Source organism: Bufo gargarizans, chromosome 4 (assembly GCF_014858855.1).
Source record: "Bufo gargarizans isolate SCDJY-AF-19 chromosome 4, ASM1485885v1, whole genome shotgun sequence".
Classification (NCBI taxonomy): domain Eukaryota; kingdom Metazoa; phylum Chordata; class Amphibia; order Anura; family Bufonidae; genus Bufo; species Bufo gargarizans.
In genome coordinates this window covers 472048299-472070801 of record NC_058083.1, presented here as the reverse complement: position 1 = coordinate 472070801, position 22503 = coordinate 472048299, and the positions used below count along the sequence as shown (strand labels likewise).

Here is a 22503-nt window from a genome sequence, read left to right as displayed (position 1 = left end):
CTTCTCAGACTGCTGATCAGATGTTGATGACCTGTCCAAACAATGGATCATCAGTAACAAAAAGCCAGAAAACCGCTTTAAGGAAAAAAAAAATGAAACTGTGTTTGCTCCATATTGTCTCAGAAAGGCATGCTATAAATAATTCTATATATAGAATGTGATAAGACATGCCACAATTAGTTTCTCATCAATTTGATTAAAATCCATATGGGCTCCTATTTAAGCTGTAAAATTCATATTATGGATCAGTACAACATACGGCGAACCCTTAAAAGGACATCTATCAGCAGATTTGTACCTGTGAAACCGGCTGACCTGTTACATGTGCTCTTAGAAGCTGAAGGCATATATGTTGGTCCCATGTTCATATGTGCCCGCATTGCTGAGAAGAATGATGTTTTAAGATATGCAAATGAGCCTCTAGGAGCAACGGGGGCGTTACTATTACACCTAGAGGCTGTGCTCTCTGCACTTTATTGACCAGTCCAGGCAGAGAGCACGGCAGTTGCAGAAACAGCAGAGCCTCTAGGTGTAATGGTAACGCCCCCATTGCTCCTATATTAACCCCTTAGTGACCAGCCTGTTTTGGGCCTTACTGACCATGTGTTTTTCTTCCTTTTCTCACAGTTGCGTTCCAAGAGCTATAACTTTTATATTTTTCTGTCTATATAGCATTATGAGGGCTTGTTTTTTGCGGGACAAGTTGTAGTTTTTTATGGCGCCATTTTGGGGTACACATAACTTTCTGATTAACTGTTATTAACTCTTTCTGGGAGGGAGATGGGAAAAACAGCAATACTGCCACTGCGTTTTTACGTCATAAATTTTACGGCGTTAATTTTGCGGTATAAACAGCATACTGGATTTTTCGCCCTATAAGACGCACCGGCCCATAAGATGCACCTAGGTTTTAGAAGACAATAAGAAAAAAATATTTTCCATTACACCTCAGATCAGACCTTAGCTAACAGCCCCAATCAGACCCCCAATGTTAAGACCCCAACAAGTCATGTGAATGACCCCCAATCAGACCTCATATCAGCCCCCATTGCCTCATATCAGCCAACTGTAGCCCCCATTGCCTCTCATGTTGCCCCCAGAGCCTCATGTTTAATAAAATAAACTACTTACCTCTCCTGCTACTGGATGCCGCCGCTCCTCTCCTCCAGCACATGTGCTGTGAAGGCTGCGCACAGCATGAGATCACAGAGCGCAGTCACACTGTGCGCAGCCTTCACAGCCAAGGACCAGGAAGCAGAGAGTACAAAGCTTTCACCACTTCCCGACCCTCCGGTACTAATGAGCGCTTCCATAATTAAAGTGCTCATTAGTATTAGCCTCTTAAGATGCAAGGGGCATTTTCCCCTCACTATTTGGGGGGGGGGGGGGTAAATCTTATGGGGTCAAAAATACAGTAATCTTTATTCTCTGGGTCAGTACGATTACAGCGATACCAAATACATTTTTTTTTTACGTTTTACTACTTTTCTTGCAATAAAACACTTAACGAAAAAAAATGTTTTTGCATTGCTGCTTACAAAAAAAAAAGATAACTTTTTTACTTTTCTTTCTATGGAGTTGTGTCAGGGCTTGATTTTTGCAGGACGACTTGTATTTTTCATTGGTATCATTTTGGAGTAAATGGCGCTTTTTGATCGCTTGTTATTAAGTTTTTTCGGTGGCAACTCAGAATAAATTAGCAATTCTGTCTTTTTTTTATATGGAGTTCACCGTAGGGGATAATTTACACAATATTTATGTAGTCCGGGTCGTTGTGGACGCAGCAATACCAAACATATGGGGAAATACTTTTTTTTTTTTTTTTTTATACAATTGGTTTAATTGAAAAGCATATTTTCAATTAAAAAAAAAAGCGTAATTTTTTTATGGGATTTTTTTTTTATTGAATAAATTAGTTTTTTTTTGCCTCTTAATAGTCCCACAAGGGGACTATAACAGACAGATTTTTGATTGCTTTTAAAATGCAATGCAATCCCTATAGTGCATTGCATTTTAATGGCAATGGTATTCTAACATTGATGCAGCCTGCTGAAAATTACTGAAGGCTGGTCTGGGGCCTACATTAGACCCCAGGCAACCTTCACACACAGTCACTCTGCGATCGCATTTGCGGGGTGCTAAATGGGAGACAGAGGGAGTCAGCGCCCTCTGTCAGCACATTACATGCGGAGCCATTGCCCACGGCATGTAAAGTTTTTAACACCCAGTCCCGGCACTCCTGCCGGTCCGGGCTGTTAGAGCAAGGCCGTAAAAAGGCGGTGGACAATCCTAAGGTCCCTTAGTGACTGTAAGAACACGTATGGGAGGTCACTAAGGGGATAAAACATCACTTTTCTCAGAAATTTGGGCACATATGTACATTGGACCAACACAGATGCCTTCAGCTGCCAAGTGCACATGTAACAGGTCAGCCAGTTTCATAGGTACAAAGCTGCTGACAGGTGCCCTTTAAGGGCTTGCCGTATGTTGTACTGATCCATAATATGAATTCTACAGCTTAACAGCAGTCCATAAAGAGACATACGTTTTCCATCATGGATTTTAATGGAATGGATAACAACTTGTGGCATGTTTTATCACATTCTGTACACGAAATCATGGAATATAATAAAACGACAAATGTTCTGACTACTGTAATAAATCCTGCTGAGAATATTGGTCTCCGAGCCGATCTTGTAACCAGCATCTTCTAGGGGTTTTCCTGCAATTAATATTATCCAGGGCTCCACATGGCGACCAAAATGGTCGCCAATGCGACTTAGAATTTACAAATGGCGACAAGACTTTTTAGTAGTCGCCATTTGCGACTAGACCGGCCGCCGCAGCTCTGAATACAGCGGCGCGGCACAGGAGCTGATTGTTCTCTGCCCCGCCGCCGATGTTCTTCTCAGCAGCGCACTGCGCAAAGGAGAAGGAGTCTCTCCCTCCCCCCTGTGCTGCCTCCGCCAATAAGAAGAGAGATGGGAGGAGGGGAGGGGCTGTGGCCACTGTGCCACCAATGAAGATAACTGACGTGTTAATACAAATACAGGAGGCGGGTGCCGGAATCAAATAGCCGGCACCCGACCTCTATGACAGGGGGCTGCGATCAGCGGCAGTTAACCCCTCAGGTACCGCACCTAATAAAAATAAAAATCGCACCGCATCCGCACTTGCTTGCGGATGCTTGCGATATTCACGCAGTCCAATTAACTCCTATGGGGCCTGCGTTGCATGAAAACGCACAACATAGAGCATGTTGCGATTTTCACGCAATGCACAAGTGATGCGTGAAAATCACCGCTCATGTGCACAGCCCCATAGAAGTGAATGGGTCCGGATTCAGTGCGGGTGCAATGCGTTCACCTCACGCATTGTACCCGCGCAGAAATCTCACCCATGTGAAAGGGGCCTAAGGGTGAATAAGACAAGGGTTCCAGTCCCTAAGGGGGCTAATAGTAAGTAAAAATAAAACACAAACACTAAGGCTACTTTCACTCTTGCGGCAGTGTGATCCGGCAAGGAGTTCAGTCGTCGGAACTGCCTGCCAGATCCGCCGGATCTTGATGTGACTGAAAAAATTTGTGAGACGCATCCGGATGCGGATCCATCTCACAAATGCATTGCAAGAACGAATCCATCTCTCTGCTACGGTTTTCTCTTTTGCCTGATCAGTCAAAATGACTGAACTGAAGACGTCCTGATGCATCCTGGACGGATTGCTCTCTATTCAGAATGCATGGGGATATAACTGATCAGTTCTTTTCCGGTATAGAGCCCCTGTGACGGAACTCTATGCCAAAAAAGAAAAACGCTAGTGTGAAAGTACTCTAAAATATTAAGTTTAAATCCCCCCTTTCCCAATTTTACATATAAAAAATATATACAATAAATAAATAAACATATTACATAGCGCTGCGTCCGAAAAGTCCAAACTATTAAATTGTAAAAAAATATCTCCTATGCGGTGAGCATTCGCCATTTTTTTTAGTCACCTTGTCACCCTCAAAAAATAGGATAGGACTGTTCTATTATGGGCCGAACGTTTCATAAAATGCGAAATGCACGTGGATTTTTTTGGGTGTTTTTTTTTTTTTTGCGTGGTATTGAGAATCGCAATACTTTTTTATGGTGACGAAAGCGAATCAAAATTTTGCTATTGAAACAAACCTATGCCGATCTGATCGGCGTAGCGTTGTCACGATACCAAAATTTTCATTCGGTTTCGATTTGGCGACTAAAAATTTAATTTGGCTCCTAAATTTTTCAGTTCAGGAGCCAATGGCTACTAGGTATTTTTTTTTTAGTCTGGAGCCCTGTTATCCACCTGCGGGACAGGGGATACATGTCCACGCACTGAGGGTCTGACCACAGGGTACCCCCACTGATTGCTAGCAGACCCTCAGAGGGTTTCCAGCAGTGGAGGCCCAAAGAGATCAGGCCTCTACTGATCCAGAGAATGAAAGGGCTACTGCGCTAATTCAGTTCTGCGCTCCCATCTAGGTACTCCCTGCACACTCGCCCATCTGTAGCGCAGATCTCCGGTCACTTGACCTGAGCTGTGCAGGGTAAAACACTGAAGGGGCCACTCCGATCTTTTTAAAGGGTACTTTAAAGGGACAGTGCCATCCAATTTTTTTCTAAATCATAACCTATATGTGAATACGTGGATGTTTTCTTGATGTGATTTTTTTTTAAGCCACTGCATGTAGTTTCTGCCCAGAGTGTCTCTGTCTGGATTATTCGTTTGACAACGAGACTCAATAAAAGGGGATATCCCACAAATGTAAAAAACTCTTACTCACATATCTGGAGGTCTTACTTCCCTTTCTGTGGGTGGGAAATCAACTCATCAAGCACCTGCATCTCCCAGAATGCACTGCAACTAGCTCTTCTTAAAAAGGCGTTGTCTGCTTTTCATAGCTCCAAAAATAAATATAGTATGCCATGCCCATACACAATTTCCTTCTCCACTGTCTAAATAATAAATCTTTATTTATATAGCACCAACATATTCCACAGCGCTTTACAATCAGGGGGTTAAAGTACAGACTCATAAATAACTAGGGTTGTTGCGGCATCGAAATTTCGATACCCAATCGCTACTTTTGTCCTGGTATCAATACGATACCGGGATTTCCATTTTTTCGATACTGGCCTGCGCAGTCTAGCATCACAGAACACGAGCGCTCTGCTGTCAGCACGCTCATGTTCCCTCAGCAGCAGGGGAAGAAGGAAGCAGCGTCTCCCTCCCCCCTGTGCTGCTGCTGCCACCAATGAGGAGAGAGGGGCGGGCACACTGCGCCACCAACCATAGGAGGACCTTTTTTATGAGTTCGGACTTAGTTAAGTTAGCAGGACATGTAGAGCGGCGCCCAGGGATCTCCCTGCACCTACCATTATTCCTGGGCGCTGCTCCGTTCGCCCGCTGTGCCCCAGTTACAGTCTCCTGCTCCGTATGCTAATTACTACTATCGGAGCAATGGGGAGGAGACATCAGCTTCTCTCCTGAGCGTTCCTTCTCCCTGCGCTGCAATTGGACAGCGCTACAGCCAGGGAGAAGGAACGCCCACTAGAGAAGCTGATGTTTCCTCCCCATTGCTCCGACAGTAGTAATTAGCATATGGAGCAGGAGACTGTAACAGAGGCACAGCGGGCGAACGGAGCGTCGCCCAGGAATAATAGTATGTGCAGGGAGATCCCTGGGCGCTGCTCTACATGTCCTGCTAACTTAACCAAGTCCGAACCCACGAAAGGTAGTCTTTAGCTTTTAATACAGGAGGTGGGTGCTGGCAGCAGAATCACATTGCCGGCACCCTGCCTCCGACAGGGAATGCACATGGCTTTTTTGGTTTATTTTTTCCGCGTAGTATCGAATGGTATCGAGTATCGCAATACTTTTTTATGGTGTCGAAATCAAATAAAAAATTTGGTATCGCAACAACTCTATAAATAACATAGCAATAAATAAATTTATATATAGGCAGTGCTCCCTGGGCTCTGTACTCACTGCTTGTCTTCCTAGGCAGCTCGCCGTGCTGCGACTGTGCACAGCGGGAGGATGTCGGTGCTCTTTGACCTTTTTTTTATTTTATTTATTTTATTTTTATTTATTTATTGCTTGTATATTGCAATACTACTTCATTCTCAATGCCCCACTCATTCAATGGTAATACTTTTTGTTGGGTGGACTACAGTACCTAGAAAGATTAGGGTTATTCACTTTAGAAAAAAAATAAAAAAAATACTGAGGGGAGATCTAATAACAGTGTATAAAAATATATCAGGGATCAGTACAGAGATCACTCCCATCATCTATTTATCCCCAGGACAGTGACTGTGTCGAGGGGACATCCTCTGCGCCTGGAGGAAAGAAGGTTTGTACACAAACATAGAAGAGGATTCTTTACGGTAAGAGCAGTGAGACTATGGAACTCTCTGCCTGAGGAGGTGGTGATGGTGAGTACAGTAAAATAATTCAAGAGGGGCCTGGATGTATTTCTGGAGTGTAATAATATTACAGGCTATAGCTACTAGAGAGGGGTCGCTGATCCAGGGATTTATTCTGATTGCCTGATTGGAGAGAAAGAAATTCCTTCCCGACCCTAAAGGAGGAAAATTGGCTCTGGATCAACTTGCAGGATAACAGGCCGAACTGGATGGACAGAGGGCTTTTTCAGCCTTATAAATGATGTTACTATTAATTAGACCAGGAAGCAGTGACTCAATTAGAGCGCCACACCTCTCCTATGCCATCCCAGTAGTGTGGATGGGCAGGGCTTCTTACATTATGGTAATTGATGTATTTAGGCCTATCAAGAAGACAATAGATATGTCGCTCTTTAAGCCATTCCAGTCCACTACCTACTATTCTAATGAGGATTGTCTTGCAGATAAACACTTCCCTTAAAACGGAGATTATTGCTCTGAGGTTACTGCTACAGAAGGAGTATATTATGTATTTAATTTTCAGCGGCATAGCACTGATATAAGACAAGAATAGGACATGTTCTATTTTTTTGCGGAATGGAAATGCAGATGCCGACAGCACATTCCGGCAACCATTGAAAATGAACGGGTCCGCACCTGTTCCACAAAGTTGCGGAACGGATGCGGACCCATTTTGCGGACTCTGGTCCACAAAGCTCTCCATGGTGCTGCACCCCCTACATCTCCTCTACTACCCTACCCGTGCCCTATGCTCTGAAAATGATTTATGACTGACGTCCATCATAATCTGAACCTCTCTCTCGCCTCCAAGACTTCTCTTAAGCTGCACCACTGTTCTGGAATACAACAGATAATTAGGCCAAATCCCAATAACTAGTTTTAGTCGTGCCTTAAAACCACATTTCTTGGGTGGTCTCTCACATTTCCTAATCTACCCCTTTACCACTGTTCCTCAGACCCTGATCTTTTCACCAGCAGTATCCATCACACCCCATGCACCCAGAAGCACTACATATACTATCAGGGGACTGGCTCATGTAGTTCTAAATCTACTCCCCTATTTAGACGAGATGGCCGGACCAAGCACTGCTACCTCTTGTGCCACCCCTAGCTCATCCTAGATTGTAAGCTCTTGTGAGCAGACATCACACTCCTATTGTATGAATTGGTAAGTTACCATGGAAAGTCTGATTGTTTTTACATGCATCCTCCCATTGTATTGTACAGTGCTGCACTATATAAAAGATTATTACTTGGTGTCTGACAGCAGCTTTGGCCCGCTTCATATATATCCAGCTAACTTCTTTCACTAACAGACCGTGAGGAGGCTACGCAGTTTCCGCAAATCAGGAGCAGTGGCGCTTGGCTGTTTCCACAACTCCCCCTCCCCTGGTCAGTGATTAGTCTCAACGCAGCCATGAAAATGGGGAGATAGGAAAACCCCTTTAAAATTGGCGGCCCATCAATATTATATCATTGGGGACCTGACTCATTTGCATCATTTGGTTGAAGAGGCCTCTCCGACTCTGAGCACCACATCCCTTTAATTTAGCCGGGCCCAGGACAGCTCTGTACTTTTAGTAATTTCTGCCATAGTGAATTGTAATACCAGGCACAAAGCAGGGAGCTGCGCTTTGATATCAATTAAGGGGGTCACGTCAATTATTTAATTTTTTGTTAAAAGGGTTATCCTCTGGATAGGCCATCAATATCAGATCAGTGGTGGCTGGATTCCTGGGACCCACGTCAATTAGCTGTTACAAGAGGCCGGGCACTGTGAGCAGCATGGCCTCCTCCTAGCCTAGGTGACGTCACTGTACAAAGGTTACATGGCCTAGCTGCACTATACAATGTACGGCGCTGTGTTTGGAAAGCTATCAGGAGCCCGCAGAGCACCGGTAAGTGTATCGGCTGCCCGAAACAGCCGATTAGCGGTGGTTTTGGGACAGATCATCATTACCTTAACCTGGATAACTCCTTTAATTAACTAGGTAATTCAATATTTCTAGACGTTTTCACACTCCGACATATATGAGCTAAATCAGCGATTACAGGGGCAGACAGCTTCTCCTGGACATCTCACTACAGCTCCTACCTCTGATCTGAAATGGCTGACAACAGGGGACAATCGCATATAAGATTGTTTCGGGTATTGAATTTTCGATACCTAATCAATACTTTTGTATGATATCGACCTCGATACCGGGATTTGCCTGTTTTAGATACTAGGCTTAGCTATTGCGCAGTCTAGTATCAGAGAACATGGAGCGCGCTGCTCTCAGCGCGCTCCATGATCTCATCAGCAGCACAGGGGAGAAAGGAAGCAAGCAAGCAGTCTCACTCCGCCCTGTGCCGCTACTGCCACCAATGAGGAGAGAGGGGCGGATGCACTGCGCCACCGATGAAAGTAAACGTTAAATACAAATCCAGGAGGCGGGTGCTGGCGGGGAGCTGCGATCAGCGGCAGTTAACCTCTCAGGTACCGCACCCGCCTCCTTTATTAAAATGTTAATTAGTATTGGTGGCGCAGTGCGCCCCAACCCCCCTTCCCCCAGTATTACAGTCATTGGTCATGTCACCGGGCTTCCTGGCACCCCCATGTAGAGCCCAGTACGTCAGCGGAGCTCTTGAAAATGCCCTTGCCCTGCGCGATTTAGTGCAGGGCAAAGGAGAGCATCGAAGCATGAACTGCTCCGATGCTCAAGTCAGTGGGGCTGCCTGTGTGAAAATGGAGGTATGCCCGGGTTCAGCTCTGAACCCAGACAACCCCTTTAAGTATAAAACGCCCCATTTCCCAATTTTACATATAAAATATATAAATAAACATTACACATCGCCACGTCTGAAAAGTCCAAACTATAAAATAAATTTTATATATATATATATATATATATATATATATATATATATATATATATATATATATAAATAAATAAATAAATAAATGTCCTATGCGGTGAATGCTTGAACATTAAAAAAAAAAAAAAAAAAAACTGTGCAATTCGCCTTTTTTTTTTTTTTGTCACCTTGTCGTCCAACCCCCCCCCAAAAAAAAAATAGGATTGGACTGTTCTATTATGGACTGGACGTTCCATAAAATGCGGAATGCACGCGGCTTTATTGGCAATTTAGTTTTTTCGAGTGGTATAGCATATCGCAATACTTTTTTATGGTATCGAAATTGAATCAAAATTTGGGTATCGAAACAACCCTAATTACATAGCCGGCGTAGATTAGGTCACGCAGCATAAAGATGTGTGACTCTCGGACACATTACCACGCTGGAAAATGGCTGTACAAAATTGGAGCATTTCGGCTTACGAAACTCTGGGCGAAGAATAAAAAGCAGCGTGAAGCAAACTGTTTACGCCCTGTCCTTTCATCGTCTTGAAGAAGAACCCACAGGAACAGAAAGGGATGTCTAAAACTAAAAGTCTGGGAGATTCACAAGCACAGCCCTGAAAGCTAAAGGCAAGGCATCTATTTCCATCTCCAGGCTCACATTACACAGGCAGTGCCCTTGAAGATATACATAGACACTTGTATTCAGCGGTCTGTACAAAACCAAAAGGAAGGACACTTATACATTCTGCCACACAGATGAGGATTTCCCTTGGAAAACCATTTCTCAAGGACAAGGCCACCTTAAACAGAACCGAATCCGAAAGGAAACTGTTCCAAACTTAAACGGAGTCGTCGGGTTTAGAAAAGTCATTTTCAAATACTTTATAGTAGAAGACATGATCCCCGTTCAGGACTCGTCCATCAGACATGGCGGAGGGCATCTTTAGCTCTGGAATACCTAATGTGTCTATGGTGTCCGAGCTGCAGGCACCATGTTATAGAGCCGGAGGAGCTGAGCAGATTACTATATATAGTTTCATTAAAATTCCTGTTCATTTTGGGCTCTGATGTCCCGGAGCCGGCCCTATCAGTGATTGAGTCTCCCTCCTATGACTATGGATATAGAGATATGGCCGCCTCCTTGACTTCAAAGCCCACAATAAGCAAACAAATATCATGAAAACTTCAAGTTAAAACATAATGGGAGATTTATCAAAACTGGTGTAACGGTAAAATTGTTCGGTTGCCCAAAGCAACCAAAGAAGCTCTGAAAAAAGAGGTGGACTCTGATTGGTTGCTATGGGCAAGTCAGTCATTTGACCTTTCCCCCCGTTTTGATAAATCTCCCCCATAGCGTACTGGGATATTGTAGAACTTTTCATTTATACAGAGATTAACCATACAACCAACAACTCCTTGAAGATAGTCCCCCGCGAATGTGAACCTGGGCCGGCCATGTATTACATTACCAGCTATTTATCCGACCGGCTGACACGTAATACTTCATGTTCACAATCAAAGGCTTTAAAATGGCTGCTCCGTGGATAATAGCCAATTATTGGGGTTTAAAAAGCCAGAAATACAGCGATTAGCTGATCGCCGACCTCTATTGTGCTTGGCGGTCTAGTATACAGAAAAACACAAAAACCTTCACATAAAAGACAAAAATGAGAACATTACTTACAGTGTGAGCACATTTCCAGCGGGTAGCTTGCTTCATTTCCCTGAAAGAAGAAAAAGAATTTGTTAAGATTAAAGAAAAACAGATTCCTACTGATCAAAAGGATCTGCAATTGATCGCTAAGGGGCAGGGGATAAAAACCTATATTTCATGTACTTTCTGATCAGTTCTACTTCTGAATCTTATCCTTAGGGCCCATTTCAGACAAACATATTTGACTTAACATCCGTTGCGCAATTTTGCGGAACGGGTGCGGACCCATTAGTTTCAATGGACAGCACATCCGTATGTCTATTCTGCAGCCCCGCAAAAAAAATAGAACATGTCCTATTCTTGACTGCAATTGCGGACAAAACTAGGCATTTCTATGACCAGGCTGGCCGTTCCGTAAAATGCAGAACGCACGCAGCAAGTGTGTTTTTCAGATCCGCATTTTTTTTCCCCCCTTACTGGTGCAGTTTTTTTTACTGTTTTATAGGAAGATTTTAAACAACTTTATAAGTATGAAGGTTTGTGCACACCCAGCTTTAACAATAACACTATTTTTTTCTGAAGGTAGTTTGTTTCTATTTTTCTGTGCATTCTGAGATACGGTTTACAGCAGCCTCATGGACCATAGGAATCTGTAGTCAGGACTCGGAGGCGACTGACTTCTCTGGGAGAATGTGCTAGACATGACCTGTACAGAGGCCAGTGTGCAGGGACGGGGAAGAGGTGGCCATAACCTATTGTGAATGGTGGATTTTACCCCTTTATTGGCATTCCTAATCATTGTAATCCTGCCTGTGATAATGAGATGACTGATGAGACAAGACCTCCACAGAACAGGATGTGTCAGGCTATTATATGGCTCAGTGGCCAGCGTGAAAACTGTAGGACTTTATTATAACAACAAATAAAAACCAGCATATGGGGGGGGGGGGGGGGGGGAGGAATAAATAAATATTTAAAAAAAAAACGGGGCTCTGGAGTCAGTTTTGGGTCGTTATGCAAGATATGTACGATTTCAAAAATATAAATTATCAATGTAATATCAAATGCACAGCTGGTTCAATATTCATTTTCACAGAAATTTAGGAACGTTTAGAAAGGCCATCATACAATACACGTCTATCAGGCGCTATTAAAAAAAAAACAAAAAAAAAAAAAACACGTGATAACTAGCACGTTGTACGTACATGTATTGCCAATTATCATACAAGCCGGATGTTTGGCTCACCTACTCCACATCCCTGCCAAAAAGGTCTACAAATAACTTGAATATTAAATTGGATTTAAAACAACAATAGGTCTTTTTCTGGTGACGCATTCCCATTTCATACACTGCTTCCTGCGCCAGTGAACTGCACCACTGAAAATATTTTTGGGGGGGGGGGGGGGGGGGGGGGGGAAACACCACGATAGGAGAAGGGAACCCAACCTTGTGAAATCGGTAGGTCAGAGCAGCCCTGCATGTACATGTATGTTACTGCCGAGAAGGGCGCCTGCTATGGCCAGAAGCAGCTGAGCTTTCCTGGGGTAAAGGGCCAGGACTTGCATCTGGAGGCAGAGATTCCAGCCTGGGCTCAGCCGGGCAGGAACCATATCGAGCTATTTAACTTCTGTTTAAGTGACTTAACAGATGTCTGAGCAGGCGGCCCCCTGCCCCACCGCCAGGATTCATCCGCTTATGTGAAAGGATTCCCCTCCGCGTATCACTTTTCAAATCTGTGCAAAAGGCCAAGGGATTGCACATACACAGCAAGTTCTGGAGACTGACACATGACCCCCCCACCTATATGGATCCTCTTCATAAACACGGCCTGGGACCCGTGTGTGAATCACTACACTATTTAAAGCCGGCGCTGCTGACCAACCAAATTTCATATAAGACAAAATATGGAGAGACACTATCTGAAAAACTAAAAGATGGCTACAAAGACAGTGGGAACAGGAGTATTACACCACACCATCTGTATAGGCAGCCAGATAAAACATGGACAAGTCACATCTATCAGCTGCTCTCATCTAACATAGTAACATCGTATATAAGGCCGAAAAAAGCCCTCTGTCCATCCAGTCCGGCCTGTCATCCTGCAAGTTGATCCAGAGGAAGGCAAAAAAAAACAAACAAAAAAAAAACTGAGGTAGAAGCCAATTTTCCCCACTTTAGGGGAATAAAAAATTCCTTCCCGACTCCAATCAGGCAATCAGAATAACTCCCTGGATCAACGACCCCTCTCTAGTAGCTATAGCCTGTAATATTATTACGCTCCAGAAATACATCCAGGCCCCTCTTGAATTCCTTTATTGTACTCCCCATCACCACCTCCTCAGGCAGAGAGTTCCATAGTCTCACTGCTCTTACCGGAAAGAATCCTCTTCTATGTTTGTGTACAAACCTTCTTTCCTCCACACAGAGAGGCTGTCCCCTCGTCACAGTCCTGGGGATAAATATGCTGAATATACGTTAAAGGGCATCTGTCAGCAGTTTTGTACCTCTGACAGTAGCTGACCTGTTACATGTGCACTTGGCAGCTGAAGACATCTGTGTTGGTCCCATGTTCATATGCGCCCGCACTGCTGTGAAGAATGAAGTCTTAAGATATGCAAATGAGCCTCTAGTAGCAGTCATTACACCTAGAAGCTCAGATCTCTCTGCAACTGCCGTACCCTCTGCACTTTGACAGGGCCAGGCAGGGAAAACGTCATCACCTCTGCCTGCTCCTGTCAATCACAGTGCAGAGGACATTGCGGTTGTAGAGAGAGCTGAGCCTCTAGGTGTAACAGTAACGCCCCCGTTGCTCCTGGAAGCTCATTTGCATATATTAAAACATCATTTTTCTCAGCAATGCGCGCACTTATGAACATGGGACCAACACAGATGCCTTCAGCTGCCAAGCGCACATGTAACAGGTCAGCCAGTGTCATAGGTACAAAACTGCTGACAGATGCCCTTTAAGGACAATTGATTTTTCTTCATTTTTTTTCCTGGCAATAGGAGGTACACTGCATTTCTCTCACCTCCTATTTTTGACTAGTTTGTCAAGTACAGAGTTTACAAAAATCGTAAAAAAAGCCGATCACCTCAGCCGTGTAGAGCCTGAAAAAAAATCAATTAAAAAAATCAATAAAAAAAAAATAAAAAAATAAAAATCACACAGCCGGCAAAACTAGAACAGCAAGAAATGTATCCCCTGGAAATGCCACAGATTATAGGAGGTAAGTCTCCTTATTCTGCTACCTTAGGTCATTAATGAGACGACTTAGGTTGCTTTTCCTAATGTCGCAGAGACATTCCTAATAAATGATCAAAATTGCTCCTTAGGGGATGCACACATAGTATTTATCATGTAATGTATGTCAGCTACAGCAGCCCTGATCTATAGGGTTAGTAACCCTGGGTCTTTATGTTCAGTGTGACATTAATTCCTCCCTGAATCCGTGCAGAAAAGGCATAAATAAAATACCTGAATCCACAGTAAGTTAATATCGTGGCACAATAGGGCCCCGTGCACACAACTGTATACATTTGGCGGTGTGCAAATCTCAGATCTGCAAAATGCAGATAGTGGCCATGTGCATTCCGCAATTTTCTCACTCCCATCAATAGAAATGCCTATTGTCGTCTGCAGAACGGACAAGAATAGGACAAGTCCTGAGGAATGACCACACGGAAGCTGACAGCACACGAATGACATCTGTGCGCTGTCTGCATTTTTTTTTTTTATTATTTTACAGACCCCCAAAAAAAGATCTAATGGGTCTGCGCCTGAGCTTCAAAAAATGTGCTTGGGGCCTAAGACCTCTTTCACGTGGCCATGTCTGTGTTGACATCTAGGACAAGATGATCAGTGGTCCATCCAAGAACATGTCCATGAAGGATCCACGTTTGGTCCAGGTTTGTGTATTTTGCCCTCCGTGTGTCAACGGTTTTCCACGTACACGGACAGGCTGAAAATTTGTTTCCAGAGCATCTCCTAGCAATGACCCGTGAAAACCATGGACCAAATATGGGTGGCACCTGTGTTGCATTTGTGGTTTTCATGGACCCATAGTCTGTAATGTGCAGGAGTGATCTGTAAATCACAGACAGAAATAAGGCATACGTACATGGATACGTGAGCGGACCGTGGAGACCACAGACAGCACACATTTGCGAGTGAAGGAGGCCTAAAAACAGGCCATGGGATGTCCGTTTTACCACTAAATGGACATAAATGAGATATGAGGGGCACTGGAGGACACCCCCCCCCCCAAACAGACGAGGGCCCTCAGTCATGATGAATGCTCTCTGCAACATCTGGACATAGCCAGAGGCCGTTTGACGTCCCTGCACTTCCTGAAGCTCCATTGTTCCACTGAAGGAAAAAGCACCCCAGACTATTATGGTGCCCCCTCCACTGTGGCGCGTAGAAAACAGCTCAGATGGGATCTGCTTGTCATGCCAGTAACGTTGGAAACCATCAAGGTTAATTTTTTTCTCTTCAAAGAATAAAACTTTCTTCCACCTTTAAATGTCCCATGTTTGGTGCTCTCTTGCAAAGTCCAAACAAGCAGTTCTGTGGCGTTCAAGGAGATGAGGTCTTTGAAGACGTTTTTTGTTTGTGAAGCCCTTCAGTCTCAGATGCCGTCTGATGGTTATGGGGCTGCAGTCAGCACCAGTAAGGGCCTTAATTTAGGTTGAGGATCGTCCAGTGTCTTGACGGACAGCCAATTGGATCCTCCAGCTCAGTGCTGGTGAAATGTTTTTGGGTCTTCCACTTGACTTTTCTGTTCCATAACCCTGATGATCATTTAAGAAATTCCAAATGACTGTCTTACTGCGTCCCACCTCAGCAGCGATGGCGCGCTGTGAGAGACCCTGCTTATGCAGTTCAACAACCCGACCACGTTCAAAAAGGGAGAGTTTTTTTGCCTTTGCCATACCCAAGGTGTGACTACCTGACAGAAAGTGCCAATGTATCCACATCTTTGCATAGATTTGGCATTTTAAAAAAGGCATGTGGTCCTAAAATTTGGATCAGCTGAAAAACAGCCTGTTTCAGTTTAATCGTTATTTTCAATTAATTGAATGCTCAAAAACTGTTGTGTCTTAGGCTTCATGCACACTGTTGTTGTGTTTCGTTCCGCAAAATGGGGTTCCGTTTCCATGTGTCTTCCTTTATTTTTGGAGGATCACCAGACATGAAGGAAAGTAAAAAAAAAAAAAAAGTCTAAGTCAAGTTTGCCATGAAAATGATAGGAAAAAAACCGGACGCGGACGACAATCTTGTGTGCCTCCGCGTTTTTTCACGGACCCATTGACTTGAATGGGTCCGCGAACCGCTTTCCGTGAAAAAAATAGGACAGGTTATATTTTTTTGACGTACTGAAACCACGGATCACGGGCGACAAAACGGTGCATTAGCCGAGTTTTCAACGGACCCATTGAAAGTCGATAGGTCCGCATAAAATCACGAAAAACGGAACAACGGACACGGAATGAAACAACGGTTGTGTGCATGAGGCCTTACTCTCATTTCTTCTTGTTGCATGTTGAAGCTCTACTTGGAACCTTGTTAAGATCCAACAATGTAAAATATGATTTTTTTGCCATTTTTCAAGTGGTCTTAAACTTTTGATCAGGACTGTACTTAAGAAATTATTTTTGTAAGGGAGGGGGGTTCACATCGGTGTTTTCAATTCTGTTATAGCTTTCTGTTATAACGTGCTTATAACGGAAAATATTGGAATTCTGAGACAGAATTCAAAACGGAAACCTTTAGAGACATTTCTTTTTCATCCGTCATAATAGAAGTCTATGGCCAAAAATAACGGCTCCACCTAGTTTCCGTCATCCTGGATGGAAAAGAAAGTCCTATAGTCTAAGGGTACACCAGGCCATACAATTCAATACGCATTTTCTGATTACAAAGGAATCCTCTGGACGTAGAGCAAAAATGAGATATGAAAAGTCCCCTAAGAATGTAACTATGAAATGGCAAACCTATGCTTTATAAAAAATAAAAGAAAAATGTTTGATTCCATTAAAAATAAAAAATAAATATATATATATATATATATATATATATTATATATATATATATATATTATATATATATATATATATATATATATATATATATATATATATATAAGTTTCATATTTTTCCATTCCATCCCCTCAAAAGCATTTTATGCAATCCAGTAACCACACAGAAAAGTGTGCTGCTTTGTGACGCGGCTGCGACATTTATTGTTACTGTCCTGCAGGTGGCTGGGGGGAAATAAAGGTGCAGAGGAAGACTCCACCAACGCACACGCCTGGTGAACTCCGCATCCCCGCTGATCCAGCAAATCACCTGAGACAGGAGAATTACAAGGCCAGATACGGAGGAGGAACGCTAGGGGTAAGGGAATACATGTAAAAGCAACAGACAAGTCTCAGCAAGATAAAAACAGGTCATACATATAAAAATATCCCAAATAGGACTGCACAAGAGACCCAATAACAGCAAAGGTCGTAAACCTAACATCTATAACCGTATGTGACGCAACGACCGGACCACTTTCTTCACACGTGGTCGTAAATCCCGAAAAAGCCAGACTGCACGGTCTGAGGAAGCTGCATTCGGTGCAAAAAAAAGACTACAGTAAACTGCAGCAATTGGCCGAGGTGAAGGTTAGGGGTCCTGTACTTCATTATGCCACGCACCCACGATCTTCCTTCAGAGATTGAGTCCTTGACACAGGACCAACTGGACGAGAGTCCTTCTGTGCGATACGTCCTACGTTACAATCAAGTCTCAGACTATGGCTTCAGGGGAGGGCAAAGCCTAACAAACACAATACATACATCACAATCAATACTTGACCACATACAATAGCCTGTAAGGTCATGTAGTAATCAACCATACCCCTCACCACAAACCAGGACCGGCACAAGGAGGGGGTAGTCATTATAAATACACGTACTGCATCTACAAAGGCTACTGAAATGCAGGAAGAAAGATTATATCGCTAGAATATGCCACCAATGTCCGATACGAGCTTTCTGTAGATGTAGTGAATGATGGCACACAACACAACGCAAGTGCGGCCACCCTCCATCCACCTCTGATGGGAGTGCCAAATATAGCCGAGCACAACTTCCACTGAGGTGAAAGGAGAGGTGGTGGCGCTGGCATGGCGCACTCTTCATTCTATGGGAGTTCTGGAAATAGACAAACGCCGCTCTCTTTAGGACACCCATGAAAGTGAAGGGAGAGCACGTAGCTCACGAATGGTGCGCTCTTTCATTTTGTGTCCCTGTTCTAGAGTTAGGTGTAGGACCCGCACCTATCTGACATTGGTGGCATATCCTAGCAATATGCCACCAATGTGTAAGACAAGCTAAACCCTTTAAAAGCCCCTTTAAATGGGCTAATTATTGGGGCAATTATCACTTGCTCCCAATAACTGCACGGATCCGCACAAAACGCGAGTGTGAAAGTAGCCTTATCCAGTACATTCCAGAATTCTGTTACATGAAATCAATATAATTCTATGCGACCCCAGCAGTGCTGGAAGTTCAGGACGGGAGCTGCGCTGCGAGTCTGGAGCGTGACACTCGCTCATCTGAAAGCAGCCTAAGGGCTCATGCACACAAACGTATTTTATTTTCGCTTCTGTTCTGTTTTTTTTTTTTCGGACCGTATGCCAAACAATTCACTTCATTGGGTCCACAAAAACAACTGAAGGTACTCCGTGCATTCAGTTTCCGTATTTCCGTTCCGCAAAAAAGTAGTGCATGTCCTATTATTGTCCGCAAATCACGGTCCGAGGCCCCATTCAAGTCAAAGTGGCTGCAAAAAATACGGAAAACACACGGAACACATCCGTATGTCATTCGTTTTTCATCGGTAATTTGCGGATGCATACTGTAGAAATACTATGCCCAGCCCATATTGTATTTGGTGATTATTAAGTTATTGTTTCCGTTTCCAATCCGCAAAAAACGGATCGCATACGGAAACCATACGGATATGTTTTGTGGAATAACGGAACGGAAGAGGACTTAAATCACAGAAAGAAAATAATATATACGGACTGCAACAACTGTGCGCATGTGCCCTAAGGGTCCATTCACACATCTGTAGACGGATTGCAACGTTGTGGAACGAATCCGGACCCATTCATTCTCTATGGGGCCAGAAGAGATGCAGACAGCACACAGTGAGCCATTTGCATCCGCATTTCCAGAGCTTAGCCTCAATCTTCCGGTCCACAGCTCCCGAAAAAAAATAGAACATGTTCTATTCTTGTCCGCGATATGACCACGGAGCGGCAGTTCCAATCGGAACCCCGGCATTACACTGCGGTTACCATGGCAGCCAGGAGTCGCGCTACTGAAGTCCTGGCTGCCATGGTATGTCAGTGAGCAGCATTATACTCACGTGCGCCATGGCCGCCGGGCGCTCCGTCTCATAGGTCTGTGCGGCGCATTAGCAATTCGCCGCACAGACAGAAGGAGCGCCCGGCGGCCATGGCGCACGTGAGTATAATGCTGCTCACTGACATACCATGGCAGCCAGGACTTCAGTAGCGTGACTCCTGGCTGCCATGGTAACCGATCGGAGCTCCAGCATTACACTGCTGGGACTCCGATCGGAACTGCTGCCGCCACCAATGATGTGGGGGGGGGGGGGGGCCCTGCCACCAATGATCAATACTGGGGAGGGAGGGGGGGCGCACTGCCCACTGTCATCAATGATGGGAAGGGGACCCTGTGGCCACTGCCACCAATGATTAGTACTGGGGAGGGAGGGGGGGTGGATTTGAGTTACCAGAGGGGGCTGATAAGAGGGAGAGGCTGGGGGGCTGATCAGAGGCTGGCTGCCATGGTCAGCTCTCTGCTTTTGTGTGCACAAAGCACAGGGCAGCAGGGAGAGTGTAAAGTCCTATTCACCCTAATAGAGCTCTATTAGGGGTGAATATAACAAGGGTTCTAGCCCTTAAGGGGGCTAATAGTTATTAAATAAAAAAGTAAAAAAATTATGCTTAAAATTATATCGAAATATAGATATTAGGCCATATCGCCCACCCCTACTTCAGATGTGCCAATTTGCACTACTTTTTAGACAGATTTTTTTTTGTGCAGACATGATAGTAAATTTGGCCCAATGATTCTCTGTGGCGACAAGTGACCGAGAACTGCTGCATGTAAATGCCGGTTTCACCTTGTCTGGCGGTTTGTTTCGGATAACTGCGAGCCGATTCGGCTGCTGTAAAGGCGGCGTTAGAGTTTCTGCACGGATATACATACAGGACACTTCGCTACATACATGACAAATTTTGCCGGCAAGTTTAAAAAAATAAAAATAATAATAATTCAGAGGCCAATGGGCCTTGAGTAATAGAGCATGTTCACAAGAGTATTACGCTATACACAACCGACTCAACAGGCCCCACTGACTGACAAAGGGGTCTGCCAAGGGCCCCTGACATATCCTCTGACAACAGTTGTCAACAGAGCCCAAAAAGTGGTCATTCACATTTGACTTGCGTTGACAGGTTCAGCTGACCATCTGAAGCAGGGACGTCAAACTCGTGGCCCTCCAGCTGTTACAAAACAACTCCTCCTAGCATGCCCTGATAACGGTAAGCGCCTGGGCATGGTGGAAGTTGCAGTTTTGCAACACTTGGATGGCCACAAGTTTGATGTCCCTGAAACCACCTCAATGGGAGTCCGCGGCACTGTTAATTCGGCTGCGGAATTTTTACGTGCGGTTTTGCAGATCACACCTAGAACGGACGAGTCCACCACTGCTGTGATCCACGTGGCGGATTTCGATGTGGTCTGACTGTTCACATTAGCAATAATCGGCTTTCTGGTATTTTCACAGCAAGAATAGTGCCAATCCTAGAAATTGGACAGACCTGAAGTGGTTAACGTCAAGGGGCTGCGTCAGGATTCTCTGCTCGCCATTAGGATCGGGCATACTTGCGTACATGAGTATCAACAGATCCCAATTTTCTTCACTCGTTGGTCAGGGTGCAAACAAGGTACCTCCAAAAGGGGCTTATTGCACCCTCTGTCCCCAAAGATTACAAAAGTGCACAGAAGTTTGACCCTGGGAGCTTGAAATCCATTCATGTTACACTCCACAGGAGCACAAGACGAGACATCTTGCACAAGGTCCATCTGCTGCTCACATGGAGCCTTGTTTGTGTAGGGAAATGTGAGCTCGCTGACCTTGGCGTTATCCTGGCAGTGTACACAGCGCAGGAAGCGGCAGAGCCCAAGCCTTGGGATGTTTACCCGCCATCATTCATACACACTGAAAGGTGTGCAAGATAAAACAATTGCCACCGCTAATTATTTCCTGGCAAGACGCCACAGAGACAAGTATGGCCGATTCCAGAGGTCTTCATCCATCGTGTTCCTATAGACATTATACCTAGGAGCCAACTAGTAATGTGGGAGACCGATCCCGTCCACAACCAGGAACGGGAGGCGGCAGTCTCTGGGCTAGTGAGAATTAAATAAGTTCTGATTGACTCCAATTTCCTTTACAGTAATGTCCCCCAATGTGTATGGAGCAGAAAACCAAAGCCAAATACACCGCGGTTTAAAATATTATACATTATCAAAGGGATGTTTTGGGAGTTTAATATTGATGGCCTATCCTCAGGATATATATCTATATCTGATCATAGGGGTCGACACCTGACCCCCCTCCCCCCACACACACACTAATCGGCTGTTTGACCGCCAGCCCCTTCCTCGGTCCCATGGCCCTACTCAGTCCCATTCCAATACCAAGCACGGCCACTATACAATGAGCGGCGCTGTGCTTGCCATGCTGTGAGGAGGCTGCAGTGCTCGCCAGTGTCTGACTGACGGCGGGGCCGGCGACGATCGGATATTAATCTTTAATGTTTTACTCCTGGGAAATCCCTTTCAAAGGCTCCCACAGCCTTTAAACAAATAATGTTTAGACACTGGACAAGCAGCACCTTAATGAGCACAACCCAAACGCCTCTGCATCGAATACTATAAAAGTACATTTTTAAGGAGTCTTAAGGGTCTTAATTTGAGAGCCATAAGTATTTCCAGCCCTCCGTCAGCTACAGCGGAGTATATCTACACGCCAGCCGTGTACTGCAGAGCTGCGGGTTACAGCAGGACACAAACATGTTTATCTGCGAGTCTAAACGCGGCAGCAAAATGTACAATTACACTGGAAAGCGAAGCACCACCAATTATGGTAAGAAGTGACGTGCCCTCGAGGCCTGGGCACACAAAGCACATCAGTCATTTCAGTTTTTTTGGGCTCTGCAGGTGGGAAATACCTGGATTATGAAAAAGTGGAGAATACCGTATTAAAAGAACAATGAAAACTGCTAGATATAGAAAATATTAAAGTTTCAGGCCTCCTGTGTCCCCTATGGTAGCAATTTCTGCTCCTCTATTCAAGCAGGGTTGGCACAGGAGCATTGGGCCTCAAATCAGCCCAAAAAAGTGCAAGCAGATGCCGGCGGGCCCTAAAGTGCAGATCTGCCATAGACAAGACGGTCCAATGCAA

The 22503-nt window shown here is 44.5% G+C and overlaps 1 protein-coding gene across 1 annotated transcript in view; it reads right to left on the bottom strand.

The window, feature by feature from the left end:
* PPP3R1 (protein phosphatase 3 regulatory subunit B, alpha) overlaps window positions 1-22503 on the bottom strand; it is a 57408-nt gene that overhangs the window by 18615 nt on the left and 16290 nt on the right. The window contains exon 2 of the mRNA XM_044291567.1: window positions 10979-11018. Within this exon, the coding sequence (XP_044147502.1) occupies window positions 10979-11018 (40 nt within the window). The remainder of the gene's footprint in view (window positions 1-10978; window positions 11019-22503) is intronic.